This window comes from Lissotriton helveticus, chromosome 3_1, assembly GCF_964261635.1.
Source record: "Lissotriton helveticus chromosome 3_1, aLisHel1.1, whole genome shotgun sequence".
Taxonomy (NCBI): domain Eukaryota; kingdom Metazoa; phylum Chordata; class Amphibia; order Caudata; family Salamandridae; genus Lissotriton; species Lissotriton helveticus.
The window spans coordinates 1,774,678,279-1,774,698,191 of record NC_136061.1 but is presented as its reverse complement, the minus strand read 5'-3'; the positions used below and the strand labels follow the sequence as shown (position 1 = coordinate 1,774,698,191).

General features: G+C 44.6%; 1 protein-coding gene across 1 annotated transcript in view; it reads right to left on the bottom strand.

Annotated features, from left to right (window-relative positions):
* Nucleotides 1-19,563, bottom strand: part of GPATCH3 (G-patch domain containing 3) — a 125,187-nt gene extending 105,624 nt beyond the window's left edge. The window contains exon 1 of the mRNA XM_078684006.1: nucleotides 19,208-19,563. Coding sequence (XP_078540132.1) covers nucleotides 19,208-19,517 — 310 coding nt within the window. The 5' untranslated portion in view covers nucleotides 19,518-19,563. The remainder of the gene's footprint in view (nucleotides 1-19,207) is intronic.
* Nucleotides 19,564-19,913: the final 350 nt, after the last annotated feature.

Below are 19,913 nucleotides of genomic sequence, written 5' to 3'. Positions count from 1 at the left end.
CTTTTGGGATGGCCCATCTGGAAATCAACAGGCTTGTTTATATAACACGCCTCCTTGAGATAAGAAATTGCTTCACGACGGCCGTGAAGCAGTTGATCCAGTCCAGAACGATGACACCTTCCAATGAAAATGAGGGGCGGGGCTTAAAGTCCCGTCCTGAAATGTCCCTAATCACAAGAGGTCTCGCAGAGCGAGCAGCGCGCATGCGCTGCAACGCAGGTCTGCGAGACCTAAAAAGGGACAAGTGGAAGGCTACAAGTACTGGGGTGCTGCTCCATGGGAGGGAATAACCGACGAAAAGGAGGCACAGTTAGGAAGATTAATCATTCGGAAGCAAGGTTTTTTTAAATGACACTGAAAGAAACAAATTAAAAACAAACAATGTACTTGTGTACATTTATTGCCCCAGCTCTTTCTTAAATACAAAACATGGCTCTAGCTGAAGAGAGGTTTAGCACTCGGACTCTAGAGTTCAAAAGGCTATTGTGCTGTATTTACAGCACCTCATTTCATTCTGTAATCTACCAATGTAGCTTTGCACCAGCAGTATGCAAACAACAAACCACAGGCAGAAATGTCTGTACCAGTTAAGAACAGAAGTACTGCCAGTCAGTACATAGCTGCACAAAAACAGAGTGACAAGAACATAACCACCGGCAGACACAGAACGTAGGGTGAAAAGATCAGCATTACCTGCAGAAACAGAGTGACAGAGCCAGTATTAGCTTGATCCGCCATGCATAGCACTGCAGCAATGGCAGTGTTACCTGTTGTGCAGAACAGTGCAAAACTGGCAATTCTACCAGCACAGAGCAGCAAGATTAAAGCAAAACAAACCAAAAGGAATAACAAAATCTACCCTACGGATTCAGAGACGCCCCCCAAGCAACTTCACAGCTGTATTTCCAGACACAGATGTATATCAACGACTTTCAGTGAAATAAAAAGGATTCCCAGGCTCTCAGATGTAGTGGGCTTCAAGTGGTCATGGACTACTGAGAACGGAAACACCTGTATTAGAGTAAAATTGGTGTAATTTTAAATGAAGCACATCATGTGCCACATTGCGTGCTCACCCTCCACTCAGTAAATATACAGTACATTTTTCACATCGTCTAAAACGTAGGCTAAGGACACGTCTCACTAAAGTCTTCTAAAATAATAATTATGAAGTCCTAATCCTGAATTGTTCTGCCTCGGTTTGCTGCGATCATGCTTCCACTTCTCAAACCCCTCATTTTAGGATTATAGTCTTTATAGTTTTTACCAGGAATTGACATTTTACTGCGAGGTTCTTATTTGAAGATTCAGACAACTGGTATTTATTTATAGAGTTTTGTGAGAAAGAACCAATAGGAGGACTGCATGTTAGAAACGTGGCAAAGACTAAAAAACAGCCTTTTACATGTCTTTTTTCACAAGTTATTAATAGCGCAAACAATGCGTGAATATTCATCTTATGGCAAGCCTGTGTTACTTGCTTGGTTGTGTCAGTGCTGCGGCTTAAGAAATAAATTTAGGGTTATAAGTCACTGAAATGAAGCAAAAAATGTTATTGTGTAGGCAGGGCTTGCATGGTAATTTGCTTTCCGAAGTTGCCTATAATACACCCTAGGCCATGTCTTGTCAAAATTTAACCCATCGGATAACCTGAGAGTAGAATTTGCAAGGACATTTAAAGTTTCTAAAATAGCATCGGCACATTATACTGGTCTAGCCTGTTTACATCCAGAAAATATTCAAAGCACATCACAGGTCATCTCCATCATAAAAAGGAAAAGGAGCAGAGGCAAACAATATATTTTGTAATAAAACCTTCGGTACCCATGGATGAACGTGCCCTAAATATAAAAATATTATCTCGTGCCTCTGGCAGAAATGGCGATTAGAATAAGCTGATGTGGCTGATGTGACTTGTGTGGGAATAAATGTACTGGAAAAACCATGCAACTTGTGCAACTATAATATGGGTCCTTTACTGCACATAATTTGGGATTAGGAGGTAAGCAAAAGACAAAATGGTAAATGAGGTTTAAGCAGGAATTTGACATGGATCCTAGAACACAAGTGATGGATTGAAATGCTACAATCAATCTGACCACTTGTCGAATACCACAGGAGTTCAGCTTTCAACTGCCATTTCCCAGGCCCCAATTATGTGCAGCACACGGCACAGCAAACTTTGAACTGCTCTATCACGCGGCCTCATTGGGTCCCTTCAGTGAGGTGAAACTTCGTTTCTTTTGGGCAAGACACAAACACCAGGTATGGTGACTCACTCAGATAGCCCAAAAGTGAAGGTAAAAAAAGCGACAATCATTTGAGCTACTGGTGATTCCTTTGGGAGAAACTGTTGGCCTTTCCGCTTGTCTGTCAATACGGATGGTTACGTAGCTCATTGTGCATAGCAACTCAAGGCACATCTCGCCAATGAGTCTGAAACATGCCTGCAGTTGCTTATGCTTCTTGTTCAGAGGGCACATGGCCCAATAGGTCAGGCTAAACTACTGCTTGAGAGAGAAAAATACTGATTGGCCATCCAGAGCAATGCAGAAGGTTAAGACTACATCAATGATTCCATCCATCAAGACTTCTCTAAATATATATTTTTTTAAACATACACCTATCACTATCAACATGCAAAATACTCTATGAAGACACCAGGAAATCAATACATTAATGTAACCATTTAAAAAAAAAAATTGGTGACCAGTTAGCTACAGAAGAGACTAGAACATGTAGGGCTTAATACTGTCCAACAGCGTTTGCATGCTGTCATCTGTACAAGACAAAGTGCTCTAAAAAATCTGGGACAAATTCCCACACAATTACAATCCTTGCCTAGACAGATTATCTGTATATATGTAGGGAAAAACGCTGCCCTTTACTTAAATGTGCGCAGACTAATGATCAAAACATATATAAACATATTAAAGAGAAGTTTAACTTAGTGATTTAGGGAGCTCCATGGAGCTGTGTAGGACAGTGTGGCCAAAAGGCCAATAAGTGACGTATGTAGCAATGGCTGACACAAGGCCCGAAATGCAAATGGAACATAGTAAAGACATGGATTCTTCAACAATCCTTGTGGTAGAGATAACCAAGTTTCTGCTGAAGATTTTCCCCTGAATACTTACTTACACTCGACCACTACATATGTTCCTCTTAGTAGAACTTCAGTTGATAAGGAGGACTGTTTTGCCATTAAAGTATGTACTTTTAAAGCCAACCGAAAGCCAGATAGGCAAGTCTCCAGAAGTTATCAAGATCCCATCTATTCTTACTGGATAGATAACTGTGCCCCATCAGAGACAACCCTACCTAAATCTCCCCACTCTTATTCCTGATCTCTTTTGATGACGTTTTAGATGTCCCTGCCTTGCACAACACAACCAATTATTGTACACTAAAAGGCTGCAAGGCGCATGGGAGTAACAAAAAGGCCCAAAAACTCATTGGCTCTCACCATACTCCATCTTTTCAATCTTCCTCCATCTTTGTTTGTTTTTAAATTCATAGTCAACATGAGATTAGTACAGCTCCAAGTAGACCTGCTGGTACCATCTACTCATTTTCTTCTGTAAACCATACAAGACTACGTGTGCACCCACCATGGACAAGTGCCAGGAATAACCAGTACATGTTTGAGTTTCAACCTACACAAGAAGTCATGTCCTTAGCACCTTCCATGCTCACGACGAGCTGAGCTCGTAATGAGGCATGGTGCTCCGGTGCTCATGACGAGCTGAGCTCGTCATGAGCCGTGGAATGCTCACACGCGGGGATAATTACCCTGCTGTGCTGAGCGTTCCACGGGAACAGGTGCAGCTGTGACGAGCTCAGCTCGGCATGAGCACCGGAGCGCCATGCCTCATGATGAGCGGAGCTCGTCATGAGCATGGGGGCGCTGTGCGCGCCCCCCAGCACAGCGGGGGGAATTACCCCCCGCAGCGGAGGGGTTAAACGCCTTGTTGCGTAAAGTGTGGTAAGATATTCTTTAAGTGGGAGACTGGTCTATTTCATCCATCTTCTCCACATTCTGTGTTAAGCTTGTTGATCACACCTTCTTGCGTGGGTGGAGAGGCCTTGGACAGGCAATAGTGCTAGCCTCCATTAGAGCCATAAAGTGATAATTGTGTTAACTATGTAGCAAGAAGGCTAGAATGAGTGCCACGCTTTCCCTTTCCACCCTAAAACTATGGTCTGGGTTTCTGCAAATATATAAAAATGTTTAGCAATACCGTACTGATTAGGTTTGAAATATTGCTTTCGCATAAAGCTTTATATGGCTGCACTGTAATCCTGAAAGGGTATACTTTTTGTTTGATACTACCCAGGGTCCTTGCTCGTTCGCCAACATCTCATTTTCCTTTAACAAACTGAACCATTGCTCCTTTTCAATTCATGCTCCTTCATTTCCCATCAGCTTTGCTGTTTATTCTTCGTATGGCTTAAAGTTGCATGCACACACACATTCTTTAGATTTCAGTGTGTTGCTAGAAGCAAGTTACAAATTTATTACAAAAATAGCCATGTCACATAGCTGTGGTAATCATACTCCAATAAAATGCCTATTTAATGGGGCACCTGAAGTGAATGCAAAAAACTAATATTAAAAAGACACTTTGAAACAGCCTTATAACTGAAGAGAAAATAACTATATGTTAGGCAGAAGTGAACAATGTGCATAGGCTTTGTGCAGTCACTCACACCAAAGGGAACCAATTGGTAAAGTGAGCTGACCCACTGCCCCTTGCTGTATGCTGTGGTGGGCTGAAGCAAAATGTGACTGACAAACAGACCAATGGATGAAGCCCACAGACAAAAAAGTCCTTCTTTGCATGTATATCGTGTAAAAAACAGGACTCAAACGATACAGCTAAAGCCGTCTCACAGGCCAGACATTAAAAAAAAATTCTATTATTAAGTACATGACAGCGTTATGTCCAATAGCAATATTTCAAAGTTGCATCATGGACCTAAGTGTAGGATTTCCAATTTGCATACTGAAGGGATAAAGAAAAGTAGCTCTTTCAAACGAGAATCTTTCCAGTAGGATAGAACTGCCCATTACCATAGCTGCCAAGGTTTCAGATTGCTATGCGTGACATTTTCATAATTTCAGAGTAATTATGAGTGACATTTCAATGACTATGAGTGACACTTTCTTGCGAGCAAAATCAAGCAATGAAGACTTGGGAAACAAATAAACATCAGGAATGACAGCCATTTGAGCAATGAGAAACTCTAAGAAGACCTTAAAACTTCTCCAAAGCCACTGTTCACCACTGAGTTAACTTGTACAGTGAAACAAGTTTATCCCTGGCATTTTGGGAGAATAAAATGCCTCGAGTAAACTAATTGAAGTGCAGTGACCTAATACATAGCTGTCAAAGTTTGAGACTGCTTATGTGTGTCATAGCCATATATTCAGTCTTCGTACATGTGACATATAAATGTCTTATGTTTGGCACTTTTAGTGATGCATGTTTAGAGAACAAAGAACTGAATAGAAATCAACAGTTATGCCCATGTAGTAAGATAGTTCACACATTTGCCCATGTTGTGGTACGAAAACTGCCTCAAAAGCGCCCAATACTTCTAAAGTGCCTACACAAGATCACTAACCTGCTTTTTGCAAAGAGGGTCACCGAGCAGGTATATTTGGAACAGTAATAACCAATGAAATACATGTTTTGCGACCATGACTATAGCTTAATAAAGTTGAATGTTATGTCTAGTACACATTATAGTTAAAACAAATGGTTTGTTAAGCCGAAACACTTAATCAATGACAATGCATGGCAATCTCAGAGTCGCCACCAAAAATAACTTGAATCCCGGTGCCACTGTCTTGAAAGCAACATCTGATCCATCCGCACTGCTAAACTGAACCATGTTAAGTATTTTAAAATGGTAATAATTAACATGGAAAACGAAATTTGAGAGTTTCCTTTAAGAATACGAGCATTCGCCAAATTCAAGAGAAAACTATCCAAAGGTGGCGCGGTGCTTAAGGTCAATGATAGAGCATTTGTAGTGGTATTAGTAGAACAGTGTAAAATGAACGTTTAGGCCAGCATAGCGAAATTATGTTACATCAGCCTGCCGGCCTGAGAAAAGTGTTGTGTGTGAATGTTGTGTGTGCGTGTCACTGACTGGCCGTGCTATGTGCAAGTCTGTATGTGCCTGCAAGTATAGATGTGACTCCTGTGTGCGTGGAACTTTGTAGAATGTTGGAAGGCATGTTGAGCACAGATTTGCAACTTTATTACCAATAACTTCTTATTCCGTGCCCATCACTAACTCCAGAGCTAGGCACACTTACTTGAAATGAATTTAGCTTCAGACAGCTCGGGAGCAGCTGCATTTAGTGAGTTCTGGCGACGTCAGCTGCCTGCTCCCCTCGCTCTGTGTTGACCAGCCCGGGCCGACTGACCGCATCAACCTGGCTTGGTCCTGGCTAGCGCAAATTCACAGTCAGGCCTGTCCCTGTGCTCCGACCTGCAAACGAACCTTTCCGGCCCCCACAGTCAGTCTGGGTGTTTTGAGTGAACCCCCCCGTGGCCGCAGTCCTGCTGGTGGTGGCGACTTTCGACGGCTCAGCTGGCTCCAGGAGGTCAAGGTGCTGCAACCTGCAGTGTTTAGTGGGGCGCAGGAGGCCGCAGCCCACCGCAATCGATTCATGCGGGCCGCGGTGGGCGGCCATGCGGCATGAGAGAGACTGTGAGCAGCCTGCACTCTCTCAGATTCCCCCGCTTCAGCTTACTTCCGGTTCCTCTGGACGTGACGGCACTCTATCGCCGTACATCCGGATTTAATCTCGGCCCCCTGGTGCCTAGTCGGTGATTGACAGCTCTGAGCTGCAGTAATCGAGGGCAGCCCGGCCCCCCTGCAGTGATGCCGAGTCCAGAATCACGTGCCGTGCTGGCGCCCGGCACCATTTGCTACATTCTGGTTTCCAGGGCAACACTCCTGGCAGAGTGCAGGACAGATACATTGTAGCGCTCTCAGCCACAGAGCTGAGAGCAGTCTGGAACTTAACTGTTCAGGAACTCGAAGCAGGTGCACCTCTCTTGGAGCAGCAGAGAGAGCCCGGGCACAGCCTGGCGCCGTGCCTGGCAGTAGGTGGCAATTATGCGTGACAATGCATTTCAGTGCGGTGATGCAGACCACCGCACTGAAATGTGTGAGCGTCACACCTGTTGTGTGACGCTTGGCAGGACTGCATTACATATTTGACAAGTAACTAAATACGATGCACTTTAAAATACAAAATATCTAACCTCGAAAAACTGGAAAATGTGCAGGGCTTACATTTTGAGGGCCTAATTGATAACTCCCTACTTAAACGACACTGCACTGTAAACATGAATTGATACCCATAGTGAAACAAAATGTTTTCATGCAAAGTGTACAACAATCTTTCTACTCTGACACCTATTTAAAAGCGAGGGGTATTTAGCGCGTACTTAGTAACATTCTTTAATGAAAAATTCATCAAGTTCAGAAATAGATAAGTGAAAGATGATCAGTCGACACATATTGTCAGCAGCTGTGCTGCTATACAAAAGCAACATTCTTAGTAACCCTTGTTCTCTCAAAGAGCTACAAGAGGACACTCTGACCCTTCCTGACAGTTCTGCAGCTGTTGATTTACTACATGTCGCCTGGATGGCGAGGAACAGTCTCCGCACAACCGGATACAGTTGTGGGCATGCATAGAGCTAGCTTGTAATAACACTGATGACCAAAACAAGAGACACTTTGGAATGTTAATGGTCTTAAATGTGCATTATTCAGCAGTTCAGCTGCACCACGCAAGTCTCAGTTATGAGGATGATAATTAAAATTAAAATAAAGAACAGAGGCAGACACAGGAGGATTCAAAACCATCATGTGAAAACCTTCCCACCACTAAGAGGTTTTACATCCTCTTAGCATATACACACTAAGACAACTTCTCCGAAACAGAAGGGCACTACAGGGTATACAAATTAATGACTGCTAGACCACACATCTAGCTGAGCTGTATCTGCCATGGAAGAATCGAAATAATAGTAACTAGAACAGCATTTTTGCTTATTTATTCCAGAGGTGGGTGATATATTCCACTCTGCGGGTGGAATTGTGGCCTCTCTGCATTACGTTTTTTTTCTCGCATGCAGCTTGAAAACGATAAGTTGGGGAGCGAGATTGGGCTTCGCCTAATGTGATTTTCAGTCACTAGGAGGGCACGTGGCAAGATATCCCCAGATTGGGCGGTCGCGCCTGCTCGCGGTCAGAAAGTTTAAGCTAGAGTAGAAAATCTACTTGAGCTGCAGCAAAAATAACTTGAGAAGCTGCGTACTCTGGCACGTCGCGTGATTAGGTTTGTGCTGATTTTTCAATGCGGTACAAGCTCACGATGCCAAATCACAGCAGGTAATGCCTATTTTCACCCGTGCACCATATTGCTTGAAATTTCGCTGAGTTTTTTTTATAACTCCATGGAATTCGGTGGAGTTAAACTCCACAAGTTCCAAGCAGGCTTAATAAATTCCACTGAAAGTGACAGGTGGTGTATTGTCCTGAGATAGATGAAAGGCTGAGTAAATGTTGAATCAGTCAGTACACACATCACAAGTATGAACCCCATATAACCTCAATTCAAATACATTCAGTACTAGAGCGCAAACAATAGATAGCAGATTTAGAAAGATACATTATTCTCTCTGCTTGCTTCTGGGCAGGGATCAAAATACCTTTCACAGCACTCACTCTCCATGGCGCAACTTCAAAATTCAAAATAAATTTGCTTCCCATGCGTTGATTTCTGACGAGTACCAAATAACGGATTTGAAAATGCCACGGGTTGGCAGTCGTCATCTTGGTGTGCTGTAATTTTGTGCATCTGTCAAGATAGGGAGTGATCAAGTTGTGGTAATAAAGGGCGGGGATCTAACTAATGTAGTGAAAATGTATGTCCTGACTACACCATAGATTCCTTTGTAACTTGTCACAAATAAAGTAATTACTCTGCATCTGTAGTAGCCAAGGACTGCTTCTTTCTCTTTCTTAATCCTCTGTCCACTCAGTTCACACACATGTATATCTTGTACAAATCAATGCACCATCACCTTACACAGAAAAAGACATGGAATGTATGTTGTGTCTTTACTTCATACCCCACCATTAATGCATTTTATAATGTGCGACGAATAATATGCAATGGTGGCAATTCTGCATGAACATCTGTAGGACTTGGCCCTTTTCCCAGAAATTTTTCGCTTCTTGTTCCTCTTAATTTAGGATGTCCCCCATTGTAATAAAAGGGTATAGGCCTTGTGTAGTGGAGATGCCCTGCGTAATGTTAAACTAATGTTAAGGTGCTGGTGCCCTCTTCCCCTAACATGGCTGCCCCTGATCCCTGCTACTGCAGCGTGGTCCATTCAGGTGCATTCTAGTAGCCAGGAGCTGGCTGGAACCCTCCAAACAATGTATCCATACTAGCCTGCCAGCCGGCCCATAGCCAGAATGGTAGAACCTCCTGGAACCTTCTGGAACAGGTGAGGTGACACGAACTGCCACTGCCAACTGGCGCTATAAAAGGAAAGGGAGGGAAACTTTCCTGTCAGATTGAGGGAGCACAGACCTGGGGAAGAACCTACGCAGGAGTTTTAGGCAGTGGGGCCTAGTCAGGGACTTATGATACTGGAATGACAGGGCTTAGGTGTTGCCTTCCAAGTGTTGAGGAATCCTGAACTTACCCCCCTGATCTGGCCCGGCGGGAGAGGAACCCAGAGTCCACCTGAGGAGACTGGCTGAGGAGATTTGATATCAGCCATCAACTCCAACCCCCCCCCCCCTTCAAGGAACCCAGGGACTGCTATTTACAAGGGCGCAAGAAACAAGCGCCAAGAAGAAACCAAACCACCACAGGACTATTGAGAAATCAACCAGGTATTGGCGCTGTGTCGCTCCCCGCGCTCCCTGACGCCACCTGGGACCCCTTTTGCTGGTTTGCCACGGTTGTGTGGCCTGTCCTGTCTAGACTGCGGATCCGATTCCCACTTAAAGGAACTGTCTTATTTATGGGAACATCCCCCCCCCTGAGGAGCACTGTGCCTGAGAGGCACTATTGCTGTAATTAACCCTGATTATCCATCACTGTCAGTTGAGGATCTGTGGCTGCCAGGAGCGCTATTGCGGGAACTGCCCAAGCGCTATATTAAGGACCTGTTATGCTCACCTGTGGGGTCCTGTGAAGCGCTAGCCACTGACCTGCCTGAGAAGCGCTGTGAGCCTGCTGTCATTACCCCTGGTTAAGCGCTGCAATCTGGGCCAGCACTACTGTTATTACCCCTGGAGCGCCGGCGTCAATCGAGCGCTGTGATCCCTAAGGCTATGTATGTCCAGAGCGCTACTGCCTGGACTGCTTCTGCGTCCCGTGTGGCGCTAGCTAAAGTGCTGTGTCCCCGGAGTGCTGCTGCGACTTCGCAGTGCCCCTTGAGGAACTCACCGGTGTTGACCTGAGGCTCCAACATCACCATCCATTGCCCCGGCGGCCCCCGGTGTCAGGAGGGGGCCACCGCCGTGCTGCTGTGGGCCGCGCCCGGCCTGAATGTGAGGAGGTAGCTGTGGATTCTCGTCAGGCCGCGCTAGGCTTGGGAGGCCGGGACACTAACCCCATGTGACGGGGGTGCCCTGGCCGCGTCATTAGCCGCGCAGCCATTGGTTGCCAGTGTCACGCCCCCAGGAGCCGCATCCTGATTGGTTCCCGGCCCGTGGAAGCTGTGGAAGGCCCGGGAACCGTCTGCTGACATCTCGGAGGGCTCTGTGGAGAGTCGGACCCCTCCCTCTTCTTTTGAATCCGCCGCAGGAGCCCCGTAGGAGCTGAAGGCCAAGGTAATCCCGGGGAGGAAGGGCCGAAGGCACAAGGAAGCCCCGAGACGCCCCTCCTCTGGGGAAAGATCATAGTTGGGCCCCGTTGGCCCCATACAAGGCCCAGAACTGGGCCCGAGCCCGAAAAGACATGCTTGAAGCCTAGAGTAATGTTTTGCCCGCATTTGAGGCACTGCTTATTCCCGCATTACTGTGAAATTACCCCCCCTGGCTAGGGGTTGGGTTTTGCGGAGTGAAGTGCTGTGTAACCCAGCCCGATTGCTAATGACTGTTTGTCCCCGAGTAATGTAATGGTTTATTCCTGAGTAAGGAAAGGGTTACTCCTGCCCAGGGAAGGGTTTGCTACCCCTACTACAATAGAGATCGGCTTGCGCCTGCTCAATGAAAGGTTCTCTACTTACATGATGAAATGTTTAGACATGCTGAATGAAATGTTTATTCAGGATTATTGAAATGTTGAGCACTGAGTAAGGAACTGTTACCCTTACCCGCTGAAATGTCATTCCTGGTTAAGGAAGTGGTTACTTCTGCCCATTGAATGGTTTACCCTCATTCGAGGCACTGTTTATTCCTGTGTTTTGGAAATGTTTTTGCTGAGAAATGCAGTGTTTGTGCTCCTAATGAAATGCACAAGGAGTCAAGGCTGTAGTAAGTTTGGAATTGCCTTAAGGAAATGCGCATATTACAGTAGGCCTGTTTATTACTGCTTTGAGGGAATGCTCTGCATAGGCCCAATTAAATGTGCAGGGCTGAGCCATGAAATGGTTGTTCTCACTTGTGAACATGGTTATTCCTGCTGAAATGTGCTTCCATGATTAAAGGAGATGTTTACCCTCGTATCGGGCTGTTCTAGAGGTCCTAAGACCCACAGTTTATTGGCCTCAAGTCATAAAAAGCTAACCTCTGATGAGAGGCTGTAATAGAATGCCAACAGTACCAGGATGAAGAGTATTAGCGAGGGCTAGGCCCAAACCCAGGGATTATCCCTATTTCGCCTAGTGTCCTGCTCAGCCCAGACCTTATGCATGGTTGACCTGTTATTAAATGTTTACTTCTGCTCAGAGAAGTGGTTACCTCCTGGAGGAAATGTTGATGCATAACTAATGAAAACTTCTACTCCTGCTGTTGTACTGCTTAATGCCCTAAACTAGGAAATGCTTATTCCTACTGGGAGTGATTCCTAAAGTGGTTATTCCTGATTAAGGAGATGGTTAATCCTGCACAAGGGGATGTTTAATCTTAATGAAATGTTTTCTCCCACTTAGTGCTGCATTTACTGGAAGCCTACAGTTATTTATTTACATGTTTTCTGCTGTAAAACGCTCACCCTTGCTTGGTGAAGAAGTGGGTAAAATGCCTGCAGAACCAATGAGATGCAATGTCATTTGGTTGTCTCCTTAATGTATTTCTTACAGGTGCTGACAAGGAGCAAGGCTAAGGTCAGGCCTGTGGTTATCTATACTTAATATTACCTAATATTCAATATTTATCTGATATTTAATATTTATTCCTCTGAGTATTTATTACATATGTATTCTGAAGGAAAACTAATAAGTAATGGATACTGTAATTTTTGATTACCCTGACTCTGCTCTATATAAAAGTTATCTAATTTTTATACAAACTAACTGGAGTGGCGTCACTCATTGCGTGCCCATTTTACTGTCTCAGTGGATGCGTGTGCTGTGTGGTCGCTTTACACGTAAGCTTTCGGATGCCTGCCAGCTCGTGCCATGCTACCCTCGGGGAACTGGTGACCCCAGTTCCAACAACATCACATAAAATAAAAAATAAAATGAATATATATATATATATATATATATATATATATATATATATATATATATATATATATATATATAGACACACACAGTACCACATTGCTACATAACTACAAAAATAACTTTACATTTATAAGTGTCCAACACATAGATTCACATATTGTGTTCATTGTGAAAAAGTGTCCAACAATAATAACAATCAAATGTTACACATTTCCATCTGCTTACAGCCCTCAGAATTTAAAAATACGCGCCAACAGGTTTTGACTTTCTTGTGGCGCCTGGATAATTTTAGTGAAGGTCTTCCTCAGGGCTAAAACTGTATGTGTGTGGGACACATTCGAAGAATGCCAAAAAGGAGCTCCACCTTCAAGGAGTATTGGCATGTCAATGGCACTGGGCGCTTTCTTTCGCGCCATCAGGTTTATTAGGTACAGTGACAGCTTTGTTTCTATACTCGAACAGGCAGGAGTGCAGTCCTTGTCCGTTTTATAACATGGTTTCCTGAATGTAACCGTAATATATATATATATATATATGGCGAACCTCGTCCTTAGTTCAGCAGGTTGCTGGTCTGGTAACAGTCTCGTTTGGGAGCCAGCGATGTCTTTTTCTGTGTAAGGTGATGGTGAATTGATTTGTACAAAATATACATATGCGTGAACTGAGTGGATAGAGAATTAAAAAAAGAAGCCATCATAGTCTACTACAGATACGGATTAATGACAAGTTACATCGGAATCTATGGTGTACGGGGTACAGATGTTTTCCATACGGCATTTCGTGCATGGCATTGCTGCTGAGCCTCTACAGCCTTCTCACTGATTCCAGCCATTTCCACGAAATGAAGAATGGTTTCACTCACCATCTGATTCATACTCAAGGCAGCATGTGGAGTGAGACGGTACTCATGAAAGAAGGCACACAATGAGCACTCCATGTTCTGACCATCAGTCAATGCAAGTCTCAGGACTATTTAAAGTTTGCATGAAACGTTGTGCCTCACCGTTAGCTCACAGCCAGTGGGGAGTGGTCTTCCTATGATGAACACCTCGTGAAGCGAGGTACGAAGCAAACTCCTAACTAGAAAAAAAAGAGAGGACCATTGTCAGTTCTGAATTCACCCAACAGTCTATGGGTTGCCATGAGCTTTCCCACCTGAGGTACGGTCTGGCTGGCTGTCACTGACTCTAGAATCTCAACTTCCAGGTATTTTATGAAATTGTCTATTATTAACAACATGTGTGGGCCATCAGGCAGACTTCCAAAATCAGCATTCACTCAGTGCCAAGTAATTGGGGGGGGGGGGGGGGGGGGGGAATAGATTCAGTGATGATAGGTGCTGACGGATCTGTGGGCCAGCAGCTTGGCACATGGAACACTGTCTCACAGTGTGTACCACCTGGTCATCTAAACTAGGTAACCAGACCTTGCATCTGAGCCTGGACTTCATCTTCACCACTCCTTGATGTGCAGTGTGGGCTAGATTGACCACCTGTTTTTGTAATGATGTCGGAATTACCATTCCAGGACCTCTTAATAGACACCCTTTAGGAGAAAGTTCGTGAAATGTAGTGACGACAATGTCAAATCAGGCATCATCCGTTCGATGAGTAAGAGTGTGCCAGTTTCCAGAAACCACAGCAGATATTGCTAACTGAAAACCGTAATCTGACTGGGTAGCGGGTATTATGCCATCAGAGAAATAGGCAGAGAACTTGATCGCTCTACCACCAATCGCACGTACGCCTCAAAATCTTCGGCTACTGATTCTTCACAGACAGTGGCTGGTCTTGTGACCCTGTAGGATACATTACTTTGAAGCTGTATTCCTTTAACTAAAGGATCCATTTCTCGATTCTGGGAGGTGATTTTGATGAGGACCCTGTGAATAAAGGCATTAGTAGCTTGTGGTCGGTGTGAACTATAAGTGGTTGGCTGTAAAAATAAAGATAAAGATAGCAACACCCCCAATGACCACAATAGCTTCCTTCTCAATACGAGAGTAACGCTGCTCCGTATCTATTAGAGCAGAACTAGCGTATGCCACAGGAGACTATTCACCATGGTCTTTATTTTGAGTAAATATAATAACATTCTTGATCAGTACTTTGTGTGATTACACAACATCAAAATGAAAACATTCAATTTAACCCGCTGGCTGCTTCCGCGATTTCGTGGCAGTGCGGCAGTTTTAAAAAATGGGCGGGTCTGCGTCGGCCATTGGCCGACGGCAGCACCAGCGAGGTAGTGCTGCCGTCGACAAATGGCCGACGGCAGCATGGAAGGGGTTAAAAGGACCGAAATGCAAGAATTTTTGTTATATTTACTTGTGTACATATATTTTGCTTCAACAAAATCAGTTGAAATTACAAACTTCTAAAAAAAGATTTTCTTTAAAAAAAAATCTGTGTGTAAAAGTAAAAAAAAAAATTGTATTGAAAGTATAATAAATTTCTACAGCACTTATAGAAACCTTAGGGACTTCGCACAGTGATTAAATCATGTCATTTTTTTCCTGCCAAAATCCACAAAGGCTATAATAATTTGAAGTTTTAATTCATAAATCAGAGGTGGTTTAATAATACATTAAGACTCATCTTTGTCAGAGTTATGTAGCCGTAAACCGCCAAGGGCAGAGCAGCATCATGGAGAGACAGACACTCATTACTGCAATTATTGCGCCTCCCTTCTGTGCACCAGCAGCAACAGCTTTTCACATATAGGACAAGATGTCCATGGCAGGGGAGGTCAGTGAAGGGATAAGAACTCTGCACCCTGGCAAAACAAGAGCCCACCATACACCTCAGCATTCCATCTTCACCCCATGCAAAATTTTCAAATAATCCCATTTGCAGCCTAGTACTTCTATAACCTCGGCACACCTCATACAGCCCAAATATCTGAGACACCCAATATTCTACTAGCCCCTTGCAACTTAATAATCAAATTATGACCGCAAATCCCCAGCGTTGAGAGATGGGTAACCTGTGGCTCAGGCATATTGTGATTTTCACAAAAATCTAACCATTGTTTACATGGGGAAGCTAAGATTACACTTCGGTCTACTAGTTCCCGAGTATGTTGTTTAGCCAATGGGACACATCTGTGACACTGACCCCTTTTACTAGAGTAGAAAACAGCTTCTACAGTCCTCCACTAGGTCACATCTCCTTCAACAGATCACACTTCGGGAGATCGCATATTATTCTTGACGCCTCATTCCAAAGGGTGACTGCGCCCAGCTCCAGATAAAATATTCCAGAGACTTCAATGCCCGAGCCCTCTTTTTCCAGACGTTACTTAAACATTTGCTTCTCCTGCACGACGATGTTTCTACCCCTTGGTAGACAAGGGCCATCAGAATGAAGGTATGGAATTTCCAAACTGCTGATGAAACTACCCAATCACGTCCAATGGTAACTTTTCAAACAAATCGGGGGCTCAAAATTGGGTCCAGTAATGATAAGTAATACTGTGGCAATACCGATTGCAAACAAACACTTTCAGACACTTTAAAAACGCTTATTTCAAAGTGGAATACTCTGCTAAAACAGTATCCGCTGATTTAAAGCTGAAATGGGATGATTGCAAGTAAAATAAAGTGCTGCAATAATGCCGCAAAATATCAATTTTTTTGCTGCTAAATTTCAGTTTTTGTGCTGCTCAATTTGCAAATCTATGCCGCAATATCCTGGGGGGTCTGCCTAATAATAAAGGCTTTCAATTAATGCACCATAAATACAAGTTTAAACAGCGTTAACATGTGGGCAAAAACAGTATGTTACCTGCAGACCGTGCCCTTCCTTGATCCTTAATGCGGTGCTGCAAACTGGCAGCCAAAGGGTTTTTGCTGCAGGGGGTTGGGCCTACTTGTCCAAAGGACAAAATAAAACATAAAAACTTGTTGTCCTTGTCCTGGGCGTCGGGCTATAGGAATTCCACATCAATGGTGAAGGTATATGAAACTGTCTTTTAGACAACAAATGCCTTGGAATGGCTGCAAGAATTCAGTCAGGAGATCATCCACACACCCCAGGAGCATGCTGTGAGAAATAGATATTAGGTGAAGTCATTCTGACATGCGATGGCTCAGTAACATTCAAGAGCTACTCTTTGTGATATATACCTTGGCGCGTGTAGAACGTGATTCAAGAGAGATTTCTGTGGTGAACACTACTGCCAGTAGGAATGGTGCTGATGGATCATAGGCAAACACTTGGGTAATGGTGGAGCGCAGTACAGGCTGTAGATGGGAGAATTTGCAGTAGAGACTGCGCAAAAATGTTTATAGCAACCCCCGTGTAAATCTGGGCTGGAATTTGATGGCCCGATAGGACAGTGCACTTGGGAATGCGCCATCTAGGGTACTCTCCTAGCTGCATAGTGCGTATGACATGAACCGAACCCTCCACATCATAATCATCCATTTCTTCTTCATCTGGGTTTCAGATGTCTCTACGACATGGACTGATTTGGGGTTTTGCACCTTATGAGAGGTGGAGGAGCAGCATACCTTGGCAAAATGATTTAGTTTATTGCAGACCGCACATCTCTTGCCCTGGGAAGGATACGACCATGATGAGGGTAGGGTCCTCTGCACAAGAAACACACCTTGGAACCCGCAGTAGGCTTGGGGCGGGTCTTACTTTTCGCTCTGACTGCTTTCACTGCATTGACAGGCTCGGTCTTTACTAGTCGTTGGGAAGCCACTTCCATGTACGCAGCACGCACTTCAGAGAGTTCCTTTGACAGCCCCATTGTGAGTATATCAGCCATGGGTATCCCCGGGACCTGTAGTATATTCTCCCTTACTTTGACAGATTTACAACCCTGTATGAACTGTGCACGAATCATCGGTGTTGGGCAATGTGAAGGTGCTAGCAAGTTCTTTTAATTGCGCATAAAAAGCATCCAGCAAGTCCTTAGAAAGCTGCCTGGTTTAGCATAGGAGGAATCATTCAGTCAGGATTCGCAAGTGGCTCAAAGTGTGCAATCAGGGCTTATTTCAAAGTATCATATGTAAATGGCAGGCAAGCCTCCATTATCTATTTCACTAGCTTGTGAATGGCGGCACCCCCAAGATGTAGGAGCATGGGGCAGCGGCAGTCATTTCCCAAAGCTACTGCAGCAAAATAATTTTCTAGTCTCTCTACCCAGTCTTTACATTGTGCTGCCCGCATAGATGGGGGCCTTCCACGATAAGTGGCTCAAGGACGGGTACTGAGGCCATCTCAAGTCAAGCAGGTAGTTGATTGCGCAGGAGTAAGGAGGTGTAGTAAAATTATGAGCTACGCAACTTGTGATGGGAAAGGCCCCACCAGGTTAAAGTCATACGTTGGGTATAAGGAGTTGGGCCCGAGATGCAGTCACCAGGAGCCACATCCCTTATTTACCTTTTTTATTTGGATTTTTGTATGTAACTGGGACGGCAACAGCAATAACAGATTGGAAAGGCTATCACCCAATTTGCCCTGCAGGCAACAGGGAGTAGGTCACTCTGCATAGAGGCCAAAAACGACTTGCTTATGCAGGGCAGTCGACTCCGGGCCTTGGGTCCTTTTATTACCTCTACCCATCACGTCCAATACCACTAGCGTCATGCGTGACGGGTTCCTCTGCTTTTCTCCCTCACCTGTTTCATATGATAGGACGTTCATCTCCCAATACAAAAAGGGACAGGGAGGTCTACAACTCTAACAGTCTTAACAGAGCGTTGGCAATGGCAGATAGGGACAGTCAGGGCTTGAGTCGGGGGTACACGCAGGTACACGGCGTCCCCCCACTCTTTTCACAGGGTGGACGCCGTCCCCCCTGGCAAGAAGTTGGGCCCCACAGAAACATGCTGAACTTGTCACAGTGTAATTTTCAGACACCGGGACACGTTCAGCAGCACCTGCATGTAGCCTGCTTTCCATTCCCAGCAGCAACCTGCAGGTAAGGAGGGAGCCTTTTTGCACCTCCAGCTGGGCCGAAGTTAAGGGGCCATCCGGCCTCCTTTTGTTTGTATATGCTGACTGGTGGCCGCCTGGAACCTTACATTTAAATGTAAATGCCATAGAGGGAAACAAAGGTTCACTTCTTGCCTTCTCTTCACAGGTACTTAAGAGAGGCATGCTTTTGCCTTTGTTCCGTCCCGATATATAAATGCAGACACTGTAAGACTGTCAGAAGGCTTAGTCTGTCCCAGTATTTACACAAATAATACAAATAGCACTATTTTATTTATTTTATAGCGCTACCTCGTGACGTCATGAGTTCATTTGCATATTGTCTTACTTGGTCAGTCCCCCTACTTCTTTTTATAGGACTTGTGCCCTGGGGACAGTACTACTATATAGCCTCAGTCAATAGGTCTCAAATGACAATCTTCTGTAAGACCCACCTCCAGCCCCACAATTCAAAAGAAAATGCACTTTCCAGATTTATCACGTAGTATATATGTTAACAGATCCCTCGTTACAGAACCAACATTGTTCCATCAATATGCACAAATAACCCGTCGCTTCATTTGGGGACTGAATGGGCAGCAACAAATTTACCTGCACAGGAGGGTGGGGCTTGCACTCGGCGGATCGCACAGCGAGGTCCAGGTATGACACTACCCTCCGGCCCCGTCCAGGGTTTTCCACTGTACATCCGAAGGAAAGCGGCGGTTTGGCCAGCTCTCACAGACACTAAGCAGCAGCGGCCTTCTCCGGTACCCCCTTGCGGCCGGTGCCGATAGTGGAAGCACTGAAACCCTCCAGCCTCCATGAACTGGCTGAAGTGGGAGCGGAGGTGCGCGGCGCGCAGCACCGGGGGAATGCAACACACAACTAAAAGTTCCCCATCTAAACAGGTCGCTGCCATCTTACTGGTACAAACAGCTAGGGCAGCTATTCTCGCGAGATCAGCACAGCCCTGTTCATTGTTATAGGAATAGAAGACAGACTTCGTTATAATACTAGTTTACCCCAGTATGCTGGTTTCGTTTTCCCAGTACGTAATAGAAATTTAAATGTAATACTATCTCTCGGTCAGGGTTGTGTTGTAATGAAGAGCGGACACAAATGATGATGAGAAGAGGTTTAATTAAGAACGAATATAAACGCTCAAGGGAAGCTATATCTAAGGGCAGTCCGGACAAATCAAAGGCATTAGTAATTATCATGGACGCTGTATGTGACGTCACATAAATAACTTTCCAACATTCCAAGGTGGAATCACTGACGTATGACCATGGACATAGAAAACATACTAATTGTT